The sequence below is a fragment of the Leptidea sinapis genome, chromosome 18 (genome assembly GCF_905404315.1).
Source record: "Leptidea sinapis chromosome 18, ilLepSina1.1, whole genome shotgun sequence".
NCBI lineage: Eukaryota > Metazoa > Arthropoda > Insecta > Lepidoptera > Pieridae > Leptidea > Leptidea sinapis.
The window spans coordinates 8673119-8696579 of record NC_066282.1 but is presented as its reverse complement, the minus strand read 5'-3'; the positions used below and the strand labels follow the sequence as shown (position 1 = coordinate 8696579).

General features: G+C 34.2%; 2 protein-coding genes across 5 annotated transcripts in view; one reads left to right on the top strand and one right to left on the bottom strand.

Annotated features, from left to right (window-relative positions):
• LOC126969526 (testis-expressed protein 2) overlaps window positions 1-5518 on the top strand; it is a 51827-nt gene extending 46309 nt beyond the window's left edge. For all 4 annotated transcript variants that reach the window (XM_050814996.1, XM_050814995.1, XM_050814994.1 and 1 more), the window contains one exon: window positions 442-5518. In XM_050814996.1, coding sequence (XP_050670953.1) covers window positions 442-631 — 190 coding nt within the window. In that variant the 3' untranslated portion in view covers window positions 632-5518. The remainder of the gene's footprint in view (window positions 1-441) is intronic.
• Window positions 5519-9921: 4403 nt separating this feature from the next.
• Window positions 9922-23461, bottom strand: part of LOC126969588 (meteorin-like protein) — a 71837-nt gene continuing 58297 nt past the window's right edge. Inside the window, exons 2-5 of the mRNA XM_050815130.1 lie at window positions 22781-22989; window positions 21237-21527; window positions 13516-13654; window positions 9922-13085 (exon numbers count right to left, since the gene is read on the bottom strand). Of these exons, the coding sequence (XP_050671087.1) occupies window positions 12848-13085; window positions 13516-13654; window positions 21237-21527; window positions 22781-22989 (877 nt within the window). The 3' untranslated portion in view covers window positions 9922-12847. The remainder of the gene's footprint in view (window positions 13086-13515; window positions 13655-21236; window positions 21528-22780; window positions 22990-23461) is intronic.

The window sequence follows — 23461 nt, the reverse complement described above, 5'->3', positions numbered from 1 at the left end:
CAATAATATGCCTGACTATAGTCGGATATCACGACGAACGTCGGAAACCGAATGAAAAAAACAATATGGCGACCAGTCATACCTGTCAATGCGGCCAAGATTTTTTGTAACATTATTAACATATTTCTTGTGTAGACGAGCCAAAGAGCTTATATCATATTGCCAGTGTCAAAGCCAAGTTTGCGCAAAAAATTTACATTTTAATTCTGGGATGTATTTTATGCTATATTACAAAGAGAAAACGTTGTGCAATATTTATTTTTATGTATTTATACTACACTTATAAATTTAAAGTGATATTCTAGGATATTTCAACACGCACAATGGAAAAGGTTATTATTTTTAGTTGGCAACACCATTTTTTACATTTTTGATCTCGAATTACATTTCCGACTCTAGCAAATTAATTGTTTATATAAAGTTTTTTTTTTATTATTTCAGTTTCCGAACGAACCCGCAACTAGTACTGAAGGCGCGGCCGGCTTTCGGCGCTCGCACTCTCAAGTTCGCACACATCACCAACTGGATCGAACAGAAGCTGCTCAAAGAGTTCGAGAAAGTTCTAGTGCTGCCCAATATGGAGGACTTTATCATTGACGTCATGACCCCGACGCCGGTTGACTTTGAGTAGTTCCTTACTGCTTCAGGTAGTGTGGTAAAACTTACATCAGTAATTCTTATAATTGGTGTTAAGACTAAGTGGTAGATCTATTTGGGTCATCATACCGTTAGTTGAAAGTATTACGGATTGTTATATAAGTATGTACCTGTTACTATTTGCCCGGCCGCGGCGAAATAGAATTTTAGTGCATTGAACTGTATTTTCTCCATTAGAGTCTCTACCGGTAATAGCGCATATGTTATTGGGAATAGATCTAGATCTAGGTCACAATTTTTATATTGATCGAGTATTTAGCAATTTCATGTAAAGTTACGCATCAACCTAAGGCGTAACGTACCGCGATTCAACTCCAGTCTCATGTGCCTGCCCATCAGTGCACTTACGCCTATACATTACGATATAATTTAGTATTAGTTTACATACAGCCAAGTGGCATTATGAGGTCAATGACCTAAATTTTCTCTTCTCTGCGACCGGAGTATTGAGTAGCTTTAGTTGCTTAAAAATGTCCAAATATGTAACTATTTTATACTACTAACTTATTATTGTATATCCAATGATATTATATACATTAAAAAGGACCATTCTATATTTAAATGACGCGCGCATGGCGTGGCTCGGTTGTGTCATATTTGGGACGCATTTTGACAGTAGTGTTTGTTTACACAATGTTTGATAGTAACAAACGCTGTCTTGTTTTTTTTCAAACTACCTTTTAATATTATCGTTTCATTGTGCCAGTATGGTGTGTAAAACAATTTTGGAAGTTAGTATATATTTATGGAGTGTATTACATATCTATATTATAATATCATTGAGTATACCTATTTTTTGCAATCCTTCAAATATCCAATCGATTATCGTTAAAGTTTGTTAAATTTATAACAAAAATATACAGCGCCCCTAGCGGCTACTATATGAACTATATTTGAAGTGGATTTTGTTATTGTGAAAATATTATTACTAATTATTATTATAATGTATTATAGTAGAAAATTCTAACTACATTGGCGGAAACAAAGTTTGCCTATACATACGTTTCTCACTTACCGAGCCCCGGCAATATTATCAATACTGCCGGTGACGGACCTACAATAATTATTACTTTTTTTTCGTTTTATAACTCATTCAGTGAGCATCGCATTTATAAAAATATGTAAATATAATATAAATAGACTGTTGTTTTTTTTTTTAATTTTTTATTTAGCTTCATTAGTTTTTTTTATTTATAATATTATAATACGAATCCATATCTTAATAAATAAAGGTATATCTATCAAATTGAATACATAATTAATATATTGGAAGGTAGTTGTTTAGAAAAGAAATGAGCATATTTCAAACATAGATCTTATAAACAGATATAGAAAGTATTTATTTATTTATTACAAAGTATTATCTGTTAAGTACGTATATTTGAAATAGCATGACTGGATATCACATGAGGTGGTCATGATACAAGTGGGAGGCTCCTTTGCACCGGATGTCGGCTAGATTGTGGGTACCACAACTCCGCCTATTTCTGCCGTGAAGCAGTAATGTGTAAGCATTATTGTGTTTCAGTCTGAAGGGCGCTGTAGCTAGTGAAATTACTGGACAAATGAGACTTGACATCTTATGTCTCAAGGTGGCGAGCGCAGTTGTAGTGCCGCTCAGAATTTTTGGGTTTTCAATAATCTTGAGGAGGAACAAGACGAGCAGGACGTTCAGCTGATGGTAATTCATACGCCCTGCCCATTACAATGCAGTGCAGCTCAGGATTCTTGATAAACCCAAAAATTCTAGGCTGCACTACAAGTGCGCTCGTCACCTTGAGATATAAGATGTTAAATCTCACTCGCCCAGTAATTTCACTAGTTACGGCGTCCTTCAGACCGAAACACAATAATGTTTACTGCTTCACGGCAGAAATAGGCGCCGTTGTGGTACCCATAATTTAGCCGGCATCCTGTGCAAAGCAGCCTCACACAACACATAACACAGTGTCTTACAAATCGCGAGTGTAAGCTTGTCACGCACATTATTAAACCTGGCCTGTTTTCATTGGTTGTCTATAGTCGGTTGTATACACAGCTATAGACTCTATCTAGGCTGATAAATACGGCATGCCTCACGTGCGCTATTGACTGCCCTTTGACGTGTGGTCTTGATGAACAATAAAAAGGCACAGAGCTCTATATATAGCTATATTCAGCTATATATAGCTATATTCAGCTATATATAGCTATATTCAGCTATATATAGCTGAAAATAGCTAATGAGAGCCTCATGTGCTATTCGGCCATGTTGCATCCAATTGACTTTCTTAGATAGTAACATGATAAATTTTGTATTTGTAGTTATAAATTTTAAGTCGAAAGCGTATATTTTAACATGACTCTCACTATTTATTTTTAAAGAGAAATCTTCTAAATACCTGTTTTTAAAACGAGCTTCTCACTAGAACTTAAAATTCGACAATAATTCTAAATTACATCGCGCTTCGTGTATTTTTAATTCTATAAAGTTTATCATAGTTTCTCAACCTTATTTTGCTCACCGCCCCCTTTGAGAATATGTTTTTTTCTAGAGTATTTCCGTGTATTTTTTTGCCTTTTTGGACTATATTTTTTAATCTACCCACGCCCCATCTGCGCCATCTCAATGCCCCCTAATTTTCTCTGGGTCTTCTACTGCCCCCCCCCCCGCAACTGTGAAAACGCCGAGAAAAATTGCGGTTGACTGTTAACCTCTATTTTGAGCAATGCACGCACACAAACAAAAGTAATAAACTTGGTCTGTTTTTATCGGTTGTTTAAACAGCAAGTAACTAGATGTATGAATTATCAAAGCCATAATGTGTTACAATCTTAAAATAACATTAAGTAAGCCATACCTTTTTTTTACGAAAATAAGTGACGAGATGAGCAGGACGTTCAGCTGATGGTAATTGATACGCCCTACCCATTAGAATGTAGTGTCGCTAAGGATTCTTGAAAAACCCAAATATTCTGAGCGGCACTACAATTGCGCTCGTCACGTTGAGACATAAGATGTTAAGTCTCATTTGTTCAGTAATTTCACCAGCTACGGCGCCCTTAAGACCCATAATCTAGCCGGCATCCTGTGCAAAGGAGCCTCCCACTGGCATGGTTACTTGCGTGACCAATTTCGATTCATCAGTGTGTGCGTTAGGTAGTGGTTAATTAATAGTTATTCAAAATACGAAGGAACTAATGCGATGTGTGGCTGACTGTTTACGACTTAACAATCGAAATCGTTAGCAATAGATACGCTTTACTTTTTTATCTTGCTCTATCTTTGTTAAAGGTGTTCTTCTATCTCGGACGTCGTCCTTTGAATGTCCTATACTCTTGTGTCCTTACAAATAAACTTGGTATTAAGTTATACCTGAGAATATACCAAGAATATGCAAAATGTGTACAAATAGTCATTTTGCTTTTTTGGTTTATTCGGACGTATAACGTTTTCCGCGTTTATTTGCATGGCTGGTAGACATTTTAGACCAGTACTGAAGCCTTTAAAAATGATAAAAAGTGAAAAAAAAATAATAGTAGGATGAAACCCATTGGAAACGGAAGAGAATATAACAAAATTGAAAACAAAAAATAAATTACGTACCAAAAACCTTGGTCTGTTTGTCTAATTATATTATATCCAAATTATTGCTGCTACGAAATAACACGAATGAATTCTCTATGAAACGCCTTTTGATGGGCTTAAATTTTCCAAACATTTACCATTGTAATTTATATTTTTTTACACTATCGGAAAGTAGAGATTTTGACGAACAGAAAACAGACCCTGGTCTATTTGGAAAACTTCAGAATTATCATTGTATTGACTGTGTTGTCACCGATATAGTCAACATATTGTATATTTTTGGTTTTCAAAATTTCATCTGAAAATATTTTTATGAGTGTGAGATGTAACGATAGAGTCATGTGATCCCTGATGGTATGTGAAATACCGGTTCCCATTAGAATTGCCTAGAGTTCTTGATTGAACCCAAAATTCGTCACTTTGAGACATAAGATGTTAAGTATCATTAGCCCAGTAAATCATCTTCCGAACCGAAAAAGTAGTGTTTGCATATTACGGCTTCACGACAGAAAAAGGCGCCATTACAGTACCTGCAGCGCCATCTAGCGGGCATCCTGTGTGAACAAGTATTGTAACGAGATATAATATGTTTCAATTCATTAATGTTTCATCACTGACCTGTATTCTGTATGTACCACTGGACAGGCTGTTCGATACGTTTGACAGCAAAGTTATTGTGCCTATTTGAAGCGCCACTCGCGAGCGTCCAGAGAACTAATTTTGACATACTATAGGCTGCGAAGGAACGTTATTGTAACCCTGAAGTATTTTTGCATTTTGAATTATTTCTTTCGTTACCCGTGTTATTTACACTTCAAGATCAACGCAATGAAGTAAATAAATAGTTTCCCACCATCTATCGATGTTTGCTGAGGTTGTCATCACTAGTTTTAGTACCGCAGACTCTCTCTACATGGCTAACAGCGCCAAAATGGCGAATATCAAACAGGCACAAAAGCACTTTGACAGCCACGAGTAGGTCAGTGATGTTTCATTGTTTCGTCTCTCTGATTATTAAAATGTAATGTATTGATATTTGTCAAAATATTTATATACAAGATGAGGTTTCCAAAATATTAGTTTAAATAGTTAATTCTCGTAATAATCAATAGTAGGTAAATGAAAATATGAGAGAGATTGTAGATATTTGTTTGTTATTCTAGTAGGTATATTAAAACTGTTAGCCGGAACTCCGATCCAAAACAAATGTTATATTATGTAAATAAATATTATTGTACTTTTTATTATTTTCGTCGGCGTAATCGTTCTTGATTTTGTTAAAAAAATAATTTTTTTTTTGAAGAATTCCAAGTTTTTTATTGGTAATTTGAAGAATATACATGATTCTGTTTGTTCAAAGTTTATTGTACTATTGTCAGAATGCAGAACTATGGCTAAAGAGATAATATATCACATACAGGTATTTATCTTAGATCATTTATACGTCTACATAGACTATGACAGCTATGCAAACGTCGAAAAAAATTAGTTTAGAACTAACCTCTATTTTGAGCAGTTCACGCACACTGACACAAAGTGTCATACAAATTGAGAGTGTAAGACGTAGTATGTCACGCACACTAAAGTATTTAACCTGGCCTGATTTTATCGGTTGTCTAACAGCAAGAGTCTATCTAGATATAAATTATCTAAGGTATTTATTTATCTTATATCTTTAAACGAGCAATTCTTATATATATATAATCTGAATCTCGGAAACGACTCCAATGATTTTCATAAAATTTAGTACAGGAGATTTCGGGGGCGATAAATCGATCTAGCTAGGTTTCAATTTAAAAAAATGTGTTTTATCCGTGTTTTAATGAGAAACAGCTACAATAACATTAGAATACAAAGGTAAATTTCGCCACTATATACAAGACTATTATAATAGCTCAGATGGGACATTGGGTGATCCGGAAAGCAGAGGACCCCAGTTCGAATCCAGATGTCGTATTAGTTTTTTTTTTGTTCAACTTTTGTACATTCTTAAAAATCCGAGCAAGGCTCGGTCGTCCAGATATTGTATAATTTAAAAGAAGATATTTTTTACAAATCACTGTCTTTTTGCCTCGCTATTTTAGGAACGTATCGGCTTATTTACCGTATATATACACGTAAACATTTTTTGATTTCAAGGTAATACTTAAAAAAAATATTTATCCGATGCCATTTGATTATTATGATGAGTGACATGGTTATTAGATATTCGTTTGTTTTTATTTCATTGTGATTACAGTTTGTGTGTGAAGAGTTTGTGCTTCATAGTGCGGTCGGTGTTTGTAACATACAATATGATTTATTTATGATTAAGTATATAAATCTTTATGCAGAGTGAAACTTCTTCTCACGTGACGCCATTTGCTTTTTTAATTAAATTGACAGTTTTATCACGTAATAGTCTTTAGTTTCTAGAAAAATTAATGTTTACGGTTATATAAATCGTAAGCAATGTTATTTATAAATAATTGTGGCTCAATAAATTAACATTTGCCAACCTCTTTTCAGGGATAACATAATTTGCATAAAAACATAGATTTAGAGAGAAAAAAATATTCGTAAATTTTTAGTACCCTAAAGATTTTATTTGAGGATGTTCGGGAATATATTTTATTTTGGAATATGTATCATATTACGGCTATGTAATGAAACTTGTAAATATTACGATTTTATCAAGAATAACTTTTATAAAATTTAGTAATCTAAAGTACAGAAATACTGCCAATAAGATAGTTTCATATAATTATCTTAAAATTGTTTTTCGTCGTGTATCGTATTTTGGGAAGTGCCGTTGAGTTATGTAAGGTATGTACTCGGAGTGCATGAGTTGTAAGTCTCAGTTAATTTGTCCCATGTCAAGTGTCGCTGTCTGTAAACTATGCAGATTATTTTTACACTATCATATTATATTGTTATCATTCATGAAAGATATAATATGGTCGTCGTTTATACCCCCAACAAACAATGTTTGCTTTCGTTTCTTTGTATGAAAAAAAATACAGCGCCCCTGTCGGGACTTTTTGGAATTAAATACCATTATTTTCGATTAAGATTTAGTGTCTTTGAAAATTGTGCAAATTGTTTTTACACTATCATATTATATTGTTATCTTACTGAAAGATATACTCAATTGCACGAATATGGTCGTCGTTTTACCTCCATCACACAATGTTTGCTTTCGATTGTTTGTGTGAAAACAATACAGCGCCCCTGTCGGGACTATTTGGAACTAAATACCATTATTTTTGATTAAGAATTGTATTGTGTATACATAATCAAACGTTTCATTTTATTTGTTTTAATGTTTGATTATATTTGATATCTGAGGAAAGCTTTGGATTATGTGCTTCGACTGCGCTATAGAACAATGTTGTTAAATAATATTTATGTAAATACAATTTGAATTGACAATTATTGTGATATTATGTATAGTTAAGAGTTAAACCGTGCCGAGTACGATTTTCTATGTGGTATCAGTTGTGATTCTTGTTTTTTTCCAATAAATGAATTGCTATAATTTGAGTTTTATTGTATTCCTCGCCTCTATCAACATCAAATCAACCAGTGCCATACTAACCATGTAATTCGATTGAGTGACTCTTGACTCAATGTCGTAAGAAATCGTTTTGTTTTTCAATAGTCTCGATTCTTTCAGCCTCTCTCTCTCTTGCAATTCTCATTCCGACTGAAGTTCTCAATTAACGGTTTTAATAAATAAAAACTAACCAAAGGAAAAAAGAGAACAGCGGATTTAGGGACAGCTGTAGTTTTGAAAAGAAGTGAATTAAAATACAGATTTTATTGCAGAGCACAGTCATCTGATGTTAAGTGATCACCGTGGTCTTTGGAGGTGTATCGCTTTTCTTTGTTTCCAAGTTTCCCATGTAATGTCGTCCACTAAACATGTGTATTATCTATCCCCTCGTTTACACCAAGGTAGATATTATACATGTATTTGACAAATTTCATGCAAATTTCAAATACCTATTGTATGCAATGTTTTCAAAATATAACAACATAAAACTTGTTGTAGACAAAATTTGTATGAAACTTGTCTGATCAAATTGTTTGTCACCAACTATTTAATGAAAGTGAAGGTACTGCGGAACTTTGCTTCATGAGTGCAGTATACTTGTACATCATAAAAATTTAAGGATATTCAAGAATACCACGCAACTACAGGTCGCGATCATTTTTCAAGAGACGACAGTAAGAAGGTCCTATCGTTTCTTATGGAATAATTTAAGAATGAAAAACAGAAGTAAAATCAGAAATTTTGTTAAAATGACACCAGTAAATTTGGAGAAATTGCTTCAAAAAGTTGCACCATAAATTTTTTAGCCGACTTCACATTATCGAGATACCATCACTCCAGCAGAGCAATTATTTTTTGGAAAAGGAGGAGAAACGAGCGTACGCACGGGTTACCTGGTGATACGTGATCACCGCCGCACACATTCTCTTGCAATACCAGAGGAATCACAGGAGTGTTGCCGGCCTTGAAGGAAGGCGTACGCGCTTGTTTTTGTTACTAAGCTGTTTATTTGAGATTTCTAGCTACTGATGACTCATATTCTTCTTTTTATTTGCATCGGATATCAAAGACACAATGTAGTTATTGGTTTACTCATGCTTGCGAGACGATTATAAAAGTATAGAATATCTTAATATAAGCCGAGATAAATATTGCTAATAAAGCTTATGTCTTTGACCACTCCATTTAAATTCTTTTCCACTTTTAAAAAAAAAGCGGTCTGTTCGGTAAATGTATAAAATTTTATGCAACAAGCATGGATAGTGTATAAAACTTGTTTTAAATAAGTATTATACATAAACTTCAAGAAAATTAACAATACTTGCTAAAAACATGTATGCTTTATCTTGGTGTGAACGCTGTAAATGTATCAGACTTTATCAAACATGTCTCAGACCTATATGTGAACGCAAAAGTGTTTTATACAAATTTTTTATGCCTATTTGAAGCGCCACTCGCGAGCGTCCAGAGAACTAATTTTGACGTATAATACAAATGCGAGGGAACGTACAATACTCTGAAGTATTTTTGCATTTTAAATTAATTTCGTTTATTTTCCGTTTTTTTATACTTCAAGAATCATCTTAATAAAGTACACATTTTATTTCTAAATAGTTTCCCAACATCTATCGATATTTGCTGAGGTTGTCATCACTAGTTTTAGTACCGCAGATTCTCGTTACATGGCCAACAGCGCCAAAATGGCGAATATCAAGCAACCACAAAAGCACTTAGACAGCCGCCACCCCAGTGGTATATAGTAGAGGTCAGTGTTGTAAATACTTGGCTGTTTTACCCAAAATAGGCGCGCTGTTGTCGTCGAGTTGCGGAAAGTAGTAGTAGCACTTATAACCTTTATATAGGTATATATAGGTTAACAGGTATGAGTACATCATCACGAAGTATCTAGGTAATATCTATATAATTCGCTGTATTTATATTCTTAGGTAGATAAAGTAATGAAGGACAATTTTATGTACATACACTAATGTTACAGCGATTTGTGTAGATATAAATATAAACCAAAGCGCTCTTATTTTACATTACATAATTAATAATGTAATGTAAAATACACTTAAAAAAATATTATAATAATGTAACTCTTTGGATAGTGATAAATTTTTCTGCGGCTATTTTACACTTGATAAAATAAAAGGCAAGATATTCTTTATATTTTATTTAACATCTCCATACTGTATTATTTATTTATGATAATATACAATTTATTACTTTATTTACATTAATTATAGGCACTTGAAAATACTATATTCCATTAATATCACATCAAAAAATATCTAAACATACATTCTAAACTATTATTCATACAAAATATATTATTACCATAGTATACATATTATATTAATATTCTTGTAATATGATAATTAATCATTTCATACTTCTACTTAAAATATTTAAATACTGTTTTCAATATTCCGCATGGAAGCACTTAGGTTACTATACAATAATTGCAATAACAAAATAACGTGTTATTTACAATGGCATTTTTTTGTTATTTTAGGCCAAGGAAGTAGAAATGTAAATAGAGTGAAATTTTTAAATTTGTGACAAGTGTATCTACTTGACAGTATTCTGACGTCTAGAATTTGCTGCCCGCTATCAGAAATCATAGATACTTGAGGTAAAATTACCAACATTAAAACCGGGGGGATAAAGAAGGAAACACATGTATAAAAAAATATTTAGCAATACTTAGCATGATATTTCTTACTATTTTATTCAGAATCTCATGAAATACCTATAACGTTGACTCGTCAGCAATGTTCGTAACTGTAGGAGTTAAGACCCGTTACCCGTAAGTTTGACAAAAAGGTGTAAACACATACCTATGTATATATAAACCATAAACTTAATATATTACCGTAATAGACGAACCCTGTGTGAAAGTGAGATACCTATCCTTACATAAAAACATAGTTGTGAAAAAGAGACGGAATAGATGAAGACCATGAAGCCGTTTTGAAACAATTTAGTGTCCATTAGTCTCCTGTCAAATTGGACCGCATTTTAGTTTTAGTCTTTTTATCGTTATTTTTCTGTGTTTTAATGGGTATAAATTAAAAAATATAATGGTGTCATGTTCTGTATTAGATTGTGTTGTTACATATAGAAACAATCCAACTAAAGAATTTATCTTCTTCGTGATGTTTATTTTCGTAGAATATAATATTATACACTAAAATACTAAATATTACATTTTAAATAAAATAAAATATTGTATACTTGAATATGACGCCGTTTATCATTATTACAGAATACATAGGGATTGTCTAAAAGAAAAATACTACACACTTCACTAACTCACTAAAACATCTGTAAATCTATCTCACATAAACATTTTAAATTTAGTCTCGCCGTAATGAGGAGAGTGTCTGTCTATTACGCTAGTATATTAAGTGTATGATTTAAACATATTATATTATAAATGCCCGAACACCGAATGTCTATCGTTAGTATTATTACCTCGCAGTAGGTACTACCATCAAATTTTGTTTTATGACTGTGTATAAAACAATAGAATCGTTTAAAAATAATAAGTGTTAATTTTTATTGTTTTACAAATTTAAGACTTCGTATTCTATAAATTGTACAATGAATTATTATGAATTCATAGAACGAAATATATTTCAGGCAAACTTATCGATAGATATATTTCTGTCAATTAGAATTTACATTTATGTATATATTCATATACATTCATACTAATACCTAATGTAGGAATTATAAAAATACTACAAATATAAAATTTTAGTAGAACCTCTTTGACATTCGGCAGATTTTAAATAAAGATCGGTTTATGTCGGTTTAGATTCAATATAATATTTTCTTTTTAACTATGAAGGCAAATTATAAATAACTAAATAAAAATCTACTTAAAGGGACCAATTTATTTATGGGTTATGGCTGTTTTGACTTATGAAGGTTCTACTGTACTTAAATAAGTAATGGAAGCGCTTATGTTAAACTATTTAATTCAAGCCATGTTGATGGTTACTCTACTTCAGTAATAATAATAATATAATATCTATATTTTATTCTAATATTCTTATGTACAAGTTGAGATCAACCTTACAATACTAAAATAAAATTTTAATTTTGGCACTGTGGACCACGTCTTCAGATAACCTTCGATATATTATGTACTATAATTATATCAATTTAGGATAACGCTAAAAGCAACAAATTAACTTTAAATGGTGGAACAAAAACCAACGCTTTCTAAGCTAACACCACTATCCCTATTTACAATTATTGTGAAGTATTAAACACAATTTTTTTAATATTCTATCAGCTTATAGAAACTTTAAAAGCAACCAGTGTCCTGTGTACTTAAGTGTAGGCACACAACCGAAGGATATATTATGTACGGCTTTCGTCAATTTTACCATAAACTTCGATTGTTTATATCAGCGATATTTCATGGCGATAGCCATCCGCCGTGAAGAGGAAGAGGAGATAGAGTATAAAATGTATTCAATCTAAATATTGACATTATCATTGTGATGGCATTAAGGACTCTAGCAATCTGTTTTATATTAAATTAACTGGTAAGTGTTGTGTATAGTTTTATAGCACACGTTAAATTCTAATATCTTTGTTTTTAATATGTATATAGCACCTTTAGGCCAATATGCGTAACTTGTCTCCCAATAAGAGAAAATAGAATACACACAAATCAATTAGCAAATCGTAAACAAAATAATACGAATGCAAATACAACTAAGGTGTGCACTCGATGTCAAGATACGTTCCAGTAGTCTTATCAATGTAAAAACGTGTGTTACGTATGGCTAAAAATTCCTATGAATAGATAATGACAAATATAGGTACTTTACAAAAAATGTATCTCAATAACTTAATTTCAATAGATTTGAATATGCAAGCTAAACTACAGCTTAAAACATTATCAGATCAGCAGAATATAACAAGCGATTTGAATATTTTTCAACAAAATGCCAACAACCCGCTTCACTATTGCGTACAGCCCTATCGTTGATTACGTGATACAACTTCTACAACAGATTATGTCAATTGTCAAATGTTGATTGACACTTGACAGATGTCACTTGTCAGTGTTGCAACAGGCAGTGTGCAGTTCCCTCGGCGTTTCTCTTCTCCACCAGCTGCCGCCACTCGTGTGCTCGGGGCGCGCACACCAGCCGGTACCGACCCAGAGCCCGGCGTGCCATCACCAGAAACTCGCCCGCCCCGGCGGAGGCGCCACACGCAGACGCCACGTGGACATGGGCGTGAATACTGCGCTCTCTGCGGTGCTTGTGTGGCAAAACTGAGTTATCCGTTTGGTATCTGTTGAAAAATAATAAGTTAGTATATTGTTGATATGTTTAGTATTGACCATATAATTTAATCTGGGCATGCGAGAAACCCGAGTCTCTCTGAAGGTTTCGATAAACTTCTAGAAGGATAAACAAGGAATTTTTATTGCACGAATTAGGTACACCGAATAGGAAGAGTCGCTTGGCTTAAAGAAAGCGTTTTGATCACGTCAACTATTTATTTCAAAATAATACAGAACTTTTTATTTGATTCTTGTTCTCCCATTTGAATGTTATAAGATACCATCGACAACGATGGTATCTTAGGGAGGCAAATTACAATATCGTTGTACTCACAAGGACTTGAATCTAGGACTATAAAACGTGTTAATAAAAAGAATACTGCTAATGCATATCTAGTTTTTAATTTTAACACACCATAATACGGCAATGAATCTCACCTAAAATAGTCATCATCCGCGATTTCATTGGGTTCTCCGCCGCCTGCGGTGGCTCTGATCAGTTTTGTCACCCTCAAGGTTAATTGTGTGGTGTCCAGATCTTCACGGTGTTCACTTCCAACTATCACGCCTCGCGACACTGTAAACAAAGATAATAAAAATTTAAATTATACCCTTTTCCCGCCAATAATAATTAGAGTCACGCCCTCTAGTGGCGATGCAGAAAATACCTAATTATGGGTTCAAGTAAAAAACGTTCAAGTTACGTCCTCACTTGATAACTTGATCAAATTGCAGATCACATCTAACACCAACTAAAAACAAACGAGAGAAATTATTAAATTTATAGCTCTGTCGTCAATTATTAGTCGGCCCAATAGAGAATGGTATTATTAATGACGTCACCTGAGTTTACTGCTTTCTAATACAATTTTAACGTCTATATACACACATATTCTATACTCTAAAATCTATATCACACGTGTCGGCAAATATTTGTAATCAAGATATAAAGTCAGGAGACGTAGAAGACCTTACGGTATGTGATACGCCCTGCACATTACAACGCAGAGCAGCTCGGGATTCTTGAACATAATTATTCTGAGTGGCACCACGATTAAATAATGCAACGGAGTATAATAACGACAAGAATCTTCCTATGGTGATACAAAAAGGTACCGCTATAGATATATACCTTGCTAAACTAAATTCTATCCCAAAATAATAAAATAATTATGTATACTGATTATAGAGTCATATACTAGCGCATAGACTACCAGTGCATACAGACAAACAAAGCCTGCAAGTGGGAAGAACACCTCTAACGGACGTAAGATTTTTTTTTTATGGAATAGGAGGACAAACGAGCGTACGGGTCCTGTTGATAAGTGATCACCGCCGCCCACACAATCTCTTGCAACACCAGGGGAATCACAGGAGCGTTGCCGGCCTTTAAGTAAGGAAGATAGAAAAGGAAAGCTAAACTAATGCTGCTGTAACCGATGTTGATTGTCAAGTCGTAAATAGTCAGCCACGCTTGGTATTAGCTCCTTACCCCCGTATTCATAATAGTCTGCTAACTTAAAGCATTGCTAATTCTCACTCTGTCTTATTCTATTGACTTAAGTCAGAATGAGAAAAAACACTCCTTAGCGGCTGTTTAAAGTTAGCGGACCATTATGAATATGGGGGTTAGTATTTTGAATATTAAGCCACTAGCTATCGCAGGCATGTCATGTCATGGTCAGATGACCATACCATAAATAAAATGTCAAAATCAAATACTTATGAAACCATTTTTAATCCCATTCTTTATCTGCACGAGTAGTATCGAAGCTCTAACGTAACATCTGTAGTTAATTAGTTTTTTCACCGTCAAAACATCTCAAGAGCAAAAAGTTATACAATTTGAAGGCGCGATATTATATGAATTGTGTTCAATTATATCAGTCACTAAGGCCGTGAAACCACAACAATGATAATATAATGTCAACGGAATATTTTATTGCCACTAAAAATAGCTAGTTCATTTACTCAATGACTCATTCCACTTATAGAACATGTAGAGATATGTATTCAGACAATCTAATAGAATGTATAAACATCTATTTAAAACTGTCTTTATATCAATTTTGGTTTGAAAGGTGCGATCAAGTGCAAAACCAAAAAATGTTAACACGTAACTTACAATAACCCTATGAAGCAAAAGTCTACCTTATACTCTACACTGTACCGTAAATTAAGTACTCGTAATAGTATATGTTTATATATTACTTTTCAAATAAGACTAATCGATCAAATATTAAAGTAACGGTGAATTTTTTTTTTTGAAACTAAGGGACGAGACGAGCAGGTCGTTCAGCTGATCGTAATTAATACGCCTTGCCCATTACAATGCAGTGCCGCTCAGGATTCTTGAAAAGCTCAAAAGTTCAGGGTGACACTACAATTGCGCTCGTCACCTTGAGACATAAGATGTTTAGTCTCATTTGCCCAGTAATGTCACCAGCTGCGGCGCCCATCAGAACGAAACACATTAATGTTTGCACATTACTGCTTCATGGCAGAAACAGGCGCTGTTGTAGTACTCATAAACCAGCCAGCATCCTGTGCAAAGGAGCCTCCCACTGGTGAACGGTGAAATCAAATTCAAAAAGTTCAACACACTATAAGATATGCCACAGACTTGAATGTGGACCTCTTTTTGATCAATATAATCATATTATAATTATCATTATTACATTAAATGGCCTAGTAGCGATCGCTTCAATCTCAAGTTCATTTACTGCCGTTCCCAATATACTATCTACAGATAGAGATAAATAATTATCTTTACTGTCAGTAATTAGCTGCCAATAATCTGAAGCTGTCCCATACAAACTTTATATCGCTGGTAAGCTATACGTCCTAACATTGACAGACAGCGTGCACGGATAAGGTGAGCTACCGTCGATAAGTTTATTGGGACAGAAAAGTCAACGATTGTTACGATTTTTATCTCAAGTAAGAGATAGACTGAATATTGGGAACGGCCGTTAGTACATTAATCATAACAATATTCCCGTATGTGGACCAATCATGTGAGTTACGCATCACAAAAGACGTATGAGGTAGCATAGCGACCAAATGACATCACCAGACCCTTCAAACTACTAACTCAGAAAAATAATGATTACCACTCAAATAAGGATATAGAAGCGTCATATATTTGTGTCAAATTGACAAGTAAGGTGACACTAAGAACTAAGTTAACAGTTTGACGTAGAATCAAACCCGTTTAATTGCCGTGATATATCACTAGGTGTCGCTTTGTAAAGATTATTTTAAGTATCGTTTAGTATAATCGGCTTACGTACTCAACGAACGATAATCATAATTTTATGGATCTGTTATCTTTAAGCAAAAACGTCACCTATTACTTTGGATATTCGATAAAAATTGATTAGTCAATTTTTCTATATAAGTAGAAGTGTATTTTGCAGGGCCTTTGTTAGAAGATAAGCGATCTGCGCTCAGTATTGCTTGGAGCTATTTCAAACTGATAATTACATACTTTAACCTAACATGTCATTTCGTTATCTTTATCTCTATTTCTTTTGTGTTACAGAGACTTTAGAACTGGTTTGTGGTTACTTTGAAGTAAGTAACTTAAAATGTAGTGTTGTTATCATATTCTCATAATATACATGCAAAGAGACGAGCGTGCGACAGAGAAGAATATCCTAACGGAGATACAGATAGAACAGGAAAGCGAATATATTGTTACTAAAACCGATTTCAATAATCGACATGTCGTAAACACGCTTGGAGTTAGCTTTTATGACAGTAAGGGACGAGACGAACAGGACGTTCAGCTGATGGTAATTGATACGCCCTGCCCATTGAAATGCAGTGCCGCTCGGAATTCTTGAAAAACCCAATAATTCGGAGCGGCACTACTGTAAGATGATAGTGTCATTTGCCTAGTAATTTCACTAGCTACGGCGCTCTTCAGACCGAAACACAAAAATGCTTACATGTTACTGCTTCACGGTAGAAATAGGCGCCGTTGTGGTACCCATAATCTTGCCGGCATCCTGTGCAAAGGAGCCTCCCTGGTACATATGTATATTCAAAGTCTAATGGTTGTTATAATGAGCACAGAGCAATACAATAATTACAGCGTATATTAAAGTCATAAAAATAAATCAACTTTTAAATTTATAACCATGTTGAAGTTAATACACCTAATAAATAATATCTCTTTATTATTGTATAGAGTTACCCGACGCAAGTTAATTTAATTAATGATTATAAATGTCTTGCCCGACGGTAACACTGTTATTAATTATACTTTTAGGTTCAGGATTAAAATATTCGAATGTTAATACGGCCCGGCGGAATTGTTCTCGGTCGGTGTCGTGCTGGTAGATATAGCAATAATAATTATGTGCCATGACAGGCAGAAATTTCAATGTAAACGCGGTGTTGGAGGCGGCTAATAACGTCGGCCCGTCGCCAGAGCGCAAGCGTGTCATAGTCTTACTACTTGAACTAAATAACAAATGGAAGCGGTATTAATGCGAAGGGTAAACAAGGTGTTTTTAGACATGTTTAAGGTGAAAATATAGGATTTGGAGCTATGAACACTACTTTATCCTGTTACACATACCCTTATGTCTTACTTGTAGGTTGCTAATGCTTATTGTTGGTTAAAGTTAGCACTCCAGAGCTATTATGAACTACCAGTTTTCTGTGCAGTTAAACAAGTTTTTTCTCGGCATCATGCTTTTGTTTAGTATACTACAATCATAAAAGTTGTTCTTATAGATTTTACTTTTTTATGTAGGTAAATTTATTCAGATTAGTAATAAATAATGAGGATTGTAAGCAAATAAGCAGTTTGCGCCTGTTAAAATGTTACATTTTCGACCCAAGAATTTTGAAAATATTGGCTATATAATATAACTTTAACTACCCAATATTAACCCGTAACATATTATTAAGAACTTTATTATGTACTAATAAATAAATAAACTTCAATTGTTTAAAATGTATGGAAAGGAATGAATATCTGAATTCGTTGTTTCGTTTGTATGTTTTCTGTATATGTAGTATAATATGTAAAAACAAGCGCGCAAGTGACGTTTTTATATTATTTTTTTTTTATGAAAATAAGGGACGAGACGAGCAGCACGTTCAGCTGATGGTAATTGATACGCCGTGCGCATTACAATGCAGTGCCGCTTAGAATTCTTGAAAAACCTCAAAAATTCTGAGCGGAACTACAATTGCGCTCGTCACCTTGAGATGTAAGATGTTAAGTCTCATTTGCCCAGTAATTTTAGCCCTTTAGATCACACACAGACACAGTAATGTGTGCTTATTAAATAATTAATTAATGAGTGCTTATTTTCGTAAAAAAAATATTTAATACGCACGGGGTCTCCTGTCTGTTACATACTCAAAGTCACACCATTACAATCAATCACAGATAAAAAATATCTTGAGGTTCAACGTTCACTCCCTACTGCGTCGCGTGCCTATACTGTGGACCCGTTTATCCAGAACTCGTCATCTTTACTTATTAAGGAGTTAAATTCAATCTAAGTAGCGTCGCTGCTGCATATGAATAATGTCCCGTAAATCAGAAGTGGGACCGGTATACGTCGTATGACACGGCCATACCATTTTAGAATCTGGCTCGGCCACTTAGCGGTAAAACAAAACTTTATGCAATTATTTTTTCAGTGAAGTACACTTGCGGGTATAAAGTAACATTCTCGCGAAATTCTTGGTAGTTAAGTGTAGAGGAATTATAATTTTATTTTATATAGCGAGGAATGTTGATTATAGAGACAAATTACACTGCTCGTCGCCGCGGCGTTTATAATATAAATACTGAAGTAGAAGCGGCAATAGAAACCTAACGAACTATACAAAAAGACATTCGAAATAACTTCTTAAAAAAATTTCAATGCGTATTTCTAGATTGTCGTATTGTGTGGTATGTGTCTTCAACACTTTTGTCTAAAACAGTATAATGGAATGCAGTGCAGTAAAAAAGTAAATGAATGAAAGTTTATGTGTAAAATTCAGTACAGTAAAAAAATAAATGAATGAAAGTTTATGTGTAAAATTCAGTACAGTAAAAAAATAAATGAATGAAAGTTTATGTGTAAAATTCAGTACAGTAAAAAAATAAATGAATGAAAGTTTATGTGTAAAATTCAGTACAGTAAAAAAGTAAATGAATGAAAGTTTATGTGTAAAATTCAGTACAGTAAAAAAGTTTATGTGTAAAATTCAGTACTGTAAAATTAAGTATGTCTTATTATTCTAGAAGAAAATAAAATATGACATATACCTACCGAATTAATAGATCTATCAATATAAACTCAATTAAGCATTAACAATTGAAAATTTACACTTAAATATTATTAAATTATTAAAACTTTCGTAAGACATGATGAATTAAGTAATACGGTTTTACTCGCGATTTATCAGTGTGGGTACCGCCTAGTTTCGCACCATTCGGAGGTCCTTCATGAGGGTGAAGGTAGTGGGTTCGCGATAACGTAATATAATAATAACGTAATATATATATATATATATATATATATATATAGGCTCAATAAGATACAGAATAGTTTTAAGGGTAAATGTGTACACTTTTATAATAAAGTCCCAGCCACTGTTCAGGCATTATCTATAAATAAATTTAAATGTTTTATTAAAATATGGCTCTGTCGTAAATCCTACTACTACACAGCTGATTATCTAAGTTATCCGACAACCTGGGACTAGATTATGATTATTTTATAGCAATAGCAATGACAGTACAATATTGTATATTTCATTAAAAAGAGCGCAAAAAAAAGAATGTTGGGAGTTTCTTGTGCCGCTTCTTCTTTCTCAGAGCGCCATTTGTTTCCGAAACGGTACTACCGTTTCGGAAACATAGTATCTAGAATATTAAAAAATGACATCAAAAAGAATTCTAAAGGAATCAATTTTGAGAATATAAATGCGTTTACTCTGCAATAAATTACCTCTCTAGTCTCTGTATAATTTTGCCCCATACAGATAGAACATAAAATGTTATGATGAGAGTTAGAATGTAATTATATAACATTATAAATACGTCGACAGCATAATTTATTCATTAATGTTCATCTATTCGAAACCATTAGCTATTTGTCTTATTAGCGAAGCATTGATTCGCATGTCCGTATGTATGAATGATGTTTATTATTAGTTACAACTTTACAAGTAACCGGACACTTATTTAAGTCAGCACATTAGTAATATGTACTGTGCTGAGTTATTGCTGACGCGAGATTATTTCATGAATAGATATTATCAATATTTGAATACCAGACGTCAAACTCGTGCGGGTGTAATTTCGAATGTTGACGCAATGTACGATAGTAATATAATAATAATATTGACACAATCTTACACAAATTATCGTGCCCCAAACTAGGCATAGCCTGTACTATGGGTACAAGACAACGATATATTTCATACAATATACTTACTTAAACATCAATGACTCGGAAAAAAACATCCATATTCATCATATAAATGATTGCCTACCGGGTTTCGAACCCGGGACCTCTAGCTTAGTAGTCAGGGTCACTAAACATTCGGCTATATCGGTCGTCGATATATATGTATATACGATGGTGGAATACTTCTGCTGGTGTCAACCCAAACAATTCTTAAAATCTTCCAGTGATATCTGCGGTAGAAGCTGCAAAGAGAACCAACATCTCTATGCAAAGTCTGACACTTGGAGTAGTCTATTTATAATCTGTGCTGTCATTTGTCTTTCAGGCCTCCGGATAGCCGTTATATCACGTTGGTTGTGGTAGAGTGGTATTTGTCGTTTTCGGTTGTGTCCCTTAGGACGCAACATGGCACTATCACTCATATAAATATTTTTTTTTGTGTGTTTAATTATTTGGGGATGAACGAACGAAAAATTAAGTTTCATACTCAAAATAAAACAAACATAGAAAAGGCGAATGACTGATTAAATTTACCTTACAGTTTTATTAATTTTTGACAGAAACCGTTCATTATTAATAAGTCATAATAAATTAATAAATAAATATATTCCAAAAAATTATGTTGGTAAATGAAAGCATTTTAATGACGAGCTCATGTGAATTAAAAAAAATAGCAGAAGGTTCTGTTTCTGGGTAAATTTTCAGTCAGCTAGTTAATATGAATCTTACCGAGATCGCTCGTGCAGAACGCGAGTTCCAGTTCAGACTCGGAGCATGGTCTACATTCAGCCGTGGCCGGGTCGTAGTGCCTCCTCACCAGCGACTTGGCTTCGTACTTGAAAGTGGCAACTCGTCTCTTAGGCCCTTCTTCAGGCTCTGCTTCGACGTACAACGCGGCGCGGCCATGTTTACTACGGAAGCAGCGGAGTTCCCGAGGGTCATTGTCGTCTGGCGCATACAGAGCTATCAGCTTTCTTGGACCTTCCACGAAGATTCGAGCGGGGAATCGTTCTGTGGCTTCTGAAACGAAAGATATGATCAGTTGGAAGTACTGACACAACAGTTATACATCTCTCACCGATCCTAAACTATATTAGTCACATTGTCCGGATACAACCAGATATACAAATTAAATTTGTAACCAAAATTTATGAACGATGCGCGACTCAAACCCACAACCTCTCGGGTGCCGTACGAGCGCCCTTTCTAACTGAGCCAACCGTGCGAACTCGAAGTACGCATGGATTGTAAATTTTGGTGAATCTTGTTCAACTCTCAGATTGTGGCTCCATCTACAGAATATACATAACATTTGCTAACCTACTCAACCCAACTTATTGCCTATTAGGATATTGACTAGAGATGTCGCTCTTTCAAATCGATTTTTTTTTATATTTAAACTTTAAAAATAACAAATTGTTTACTACCAGATAATCTGGTGAAACTGGCTATATTGGGAAAGATCGACACCAAAAGGTCATGTGGTCGATCATCAACCTGCTGGTCGAACTAAATAGAGGCCATAATAGGACTCAATATGCCTGACAAGCCTAGGACATAGTGATGAGAAGGCAACTTGTCGAGAATCAGCCTTTCAGCTTTCATTAATGAAGTACACGATGAAGAACAAACCAGATGCAATGTATTGAGGTCAAAAAAGCACTTATGAATAGGTTAATAAAAATGATCTGCTAAATATAATCTTACTTTTCTATTTAAGAAGAAGTCCCGAAGTCTGTTTTGCATATTTTAAAATATGTTTAGCAATTCAAAGATGTAATTTACGATAATACATAATTAGCGAGCTTTATTCTGACTATTATCTTAATTATGTAATAGTTTAATTTTTATTTCCTTTGTTTTATTAATAAAATAATATCTTGGATAATTGTTTTCCATGAAAAAGCCTGTTGTGAGTTATATGTTGTATGACTTATCACTACTTTTCTTGTTTTTTTAACGAACACAAGTGCTCATGCTGAAACTGTTAATATAGATTTAAAAGAGTGGCAATGAGTTTCTCACCACAGAGCTCAACTTTACCGAAGTGGTTGTATTGTAAAATCTTTGACATTCATAAGTGTAATTATTACCAAAGTGGGTAAAGGATTTTTCTTTCTTCTTTCGTGTAAGCATATTATGAGAATTTAAGCGATGGACAGTGTATAAGATAAGTTAGACATCTACTAGTCTAACGTCCATAGGAAAATGGACTCAATGATGGTGAATTCTGCTTATTTTATAAAAGTTTTACCGTCGGAAAATTCACATACCTGTCTTGTTAACCTGCAGTGAATGAAACAGCTCAGGAGGGTCCGGCCTCCTGATAACCCTGATGCACACCCTGAAGTCCTTCTCCTCAGCGGGTAACGGTGGTCGGAACAGCAGCCTTAATGCTCCCCGGGGATACAGCCACGAGACGTTGCCTTCTCTACACCTGAGGTAGACGGGAGTTACTCCCCTCTCAGATGACGACAGACCACTGGAATAAAAACATTAACGTTAAAACCACTTCAATACACATATCGCCTGACAGATATCGCTAAGAGATAAGACGGTTAGTCTAATTATGAAATTATATATCATGCTTTTTATTTAAAAATAAGGGACGAGACGTGCCGGACGTTCAGTTTACAACGCAGTGCCGCTCAGGATTCTGGAAAGACACAAAAATTCACCTTCAGACATAAGATGCTAAGTCTCATTTGCCCAGTTATTTCACTAGCTACGGCTCCCTTCAGACCGAAACACAGTAATGCTTATACATTACTGCTTCACGGTAGAAATAGGCGCCGTTGTAGTACCTATAATCTAGCCGGCATCCTGTGCAAATGAGCCTCCCACTGGTGAACTTGTGTACTTAAATTAGAATTACTGCCATATTGTGATTTTACAACTTGGTTTAACTACAATTACATGTACATATTTCATATTATTTTTTTAACTTAAATCAT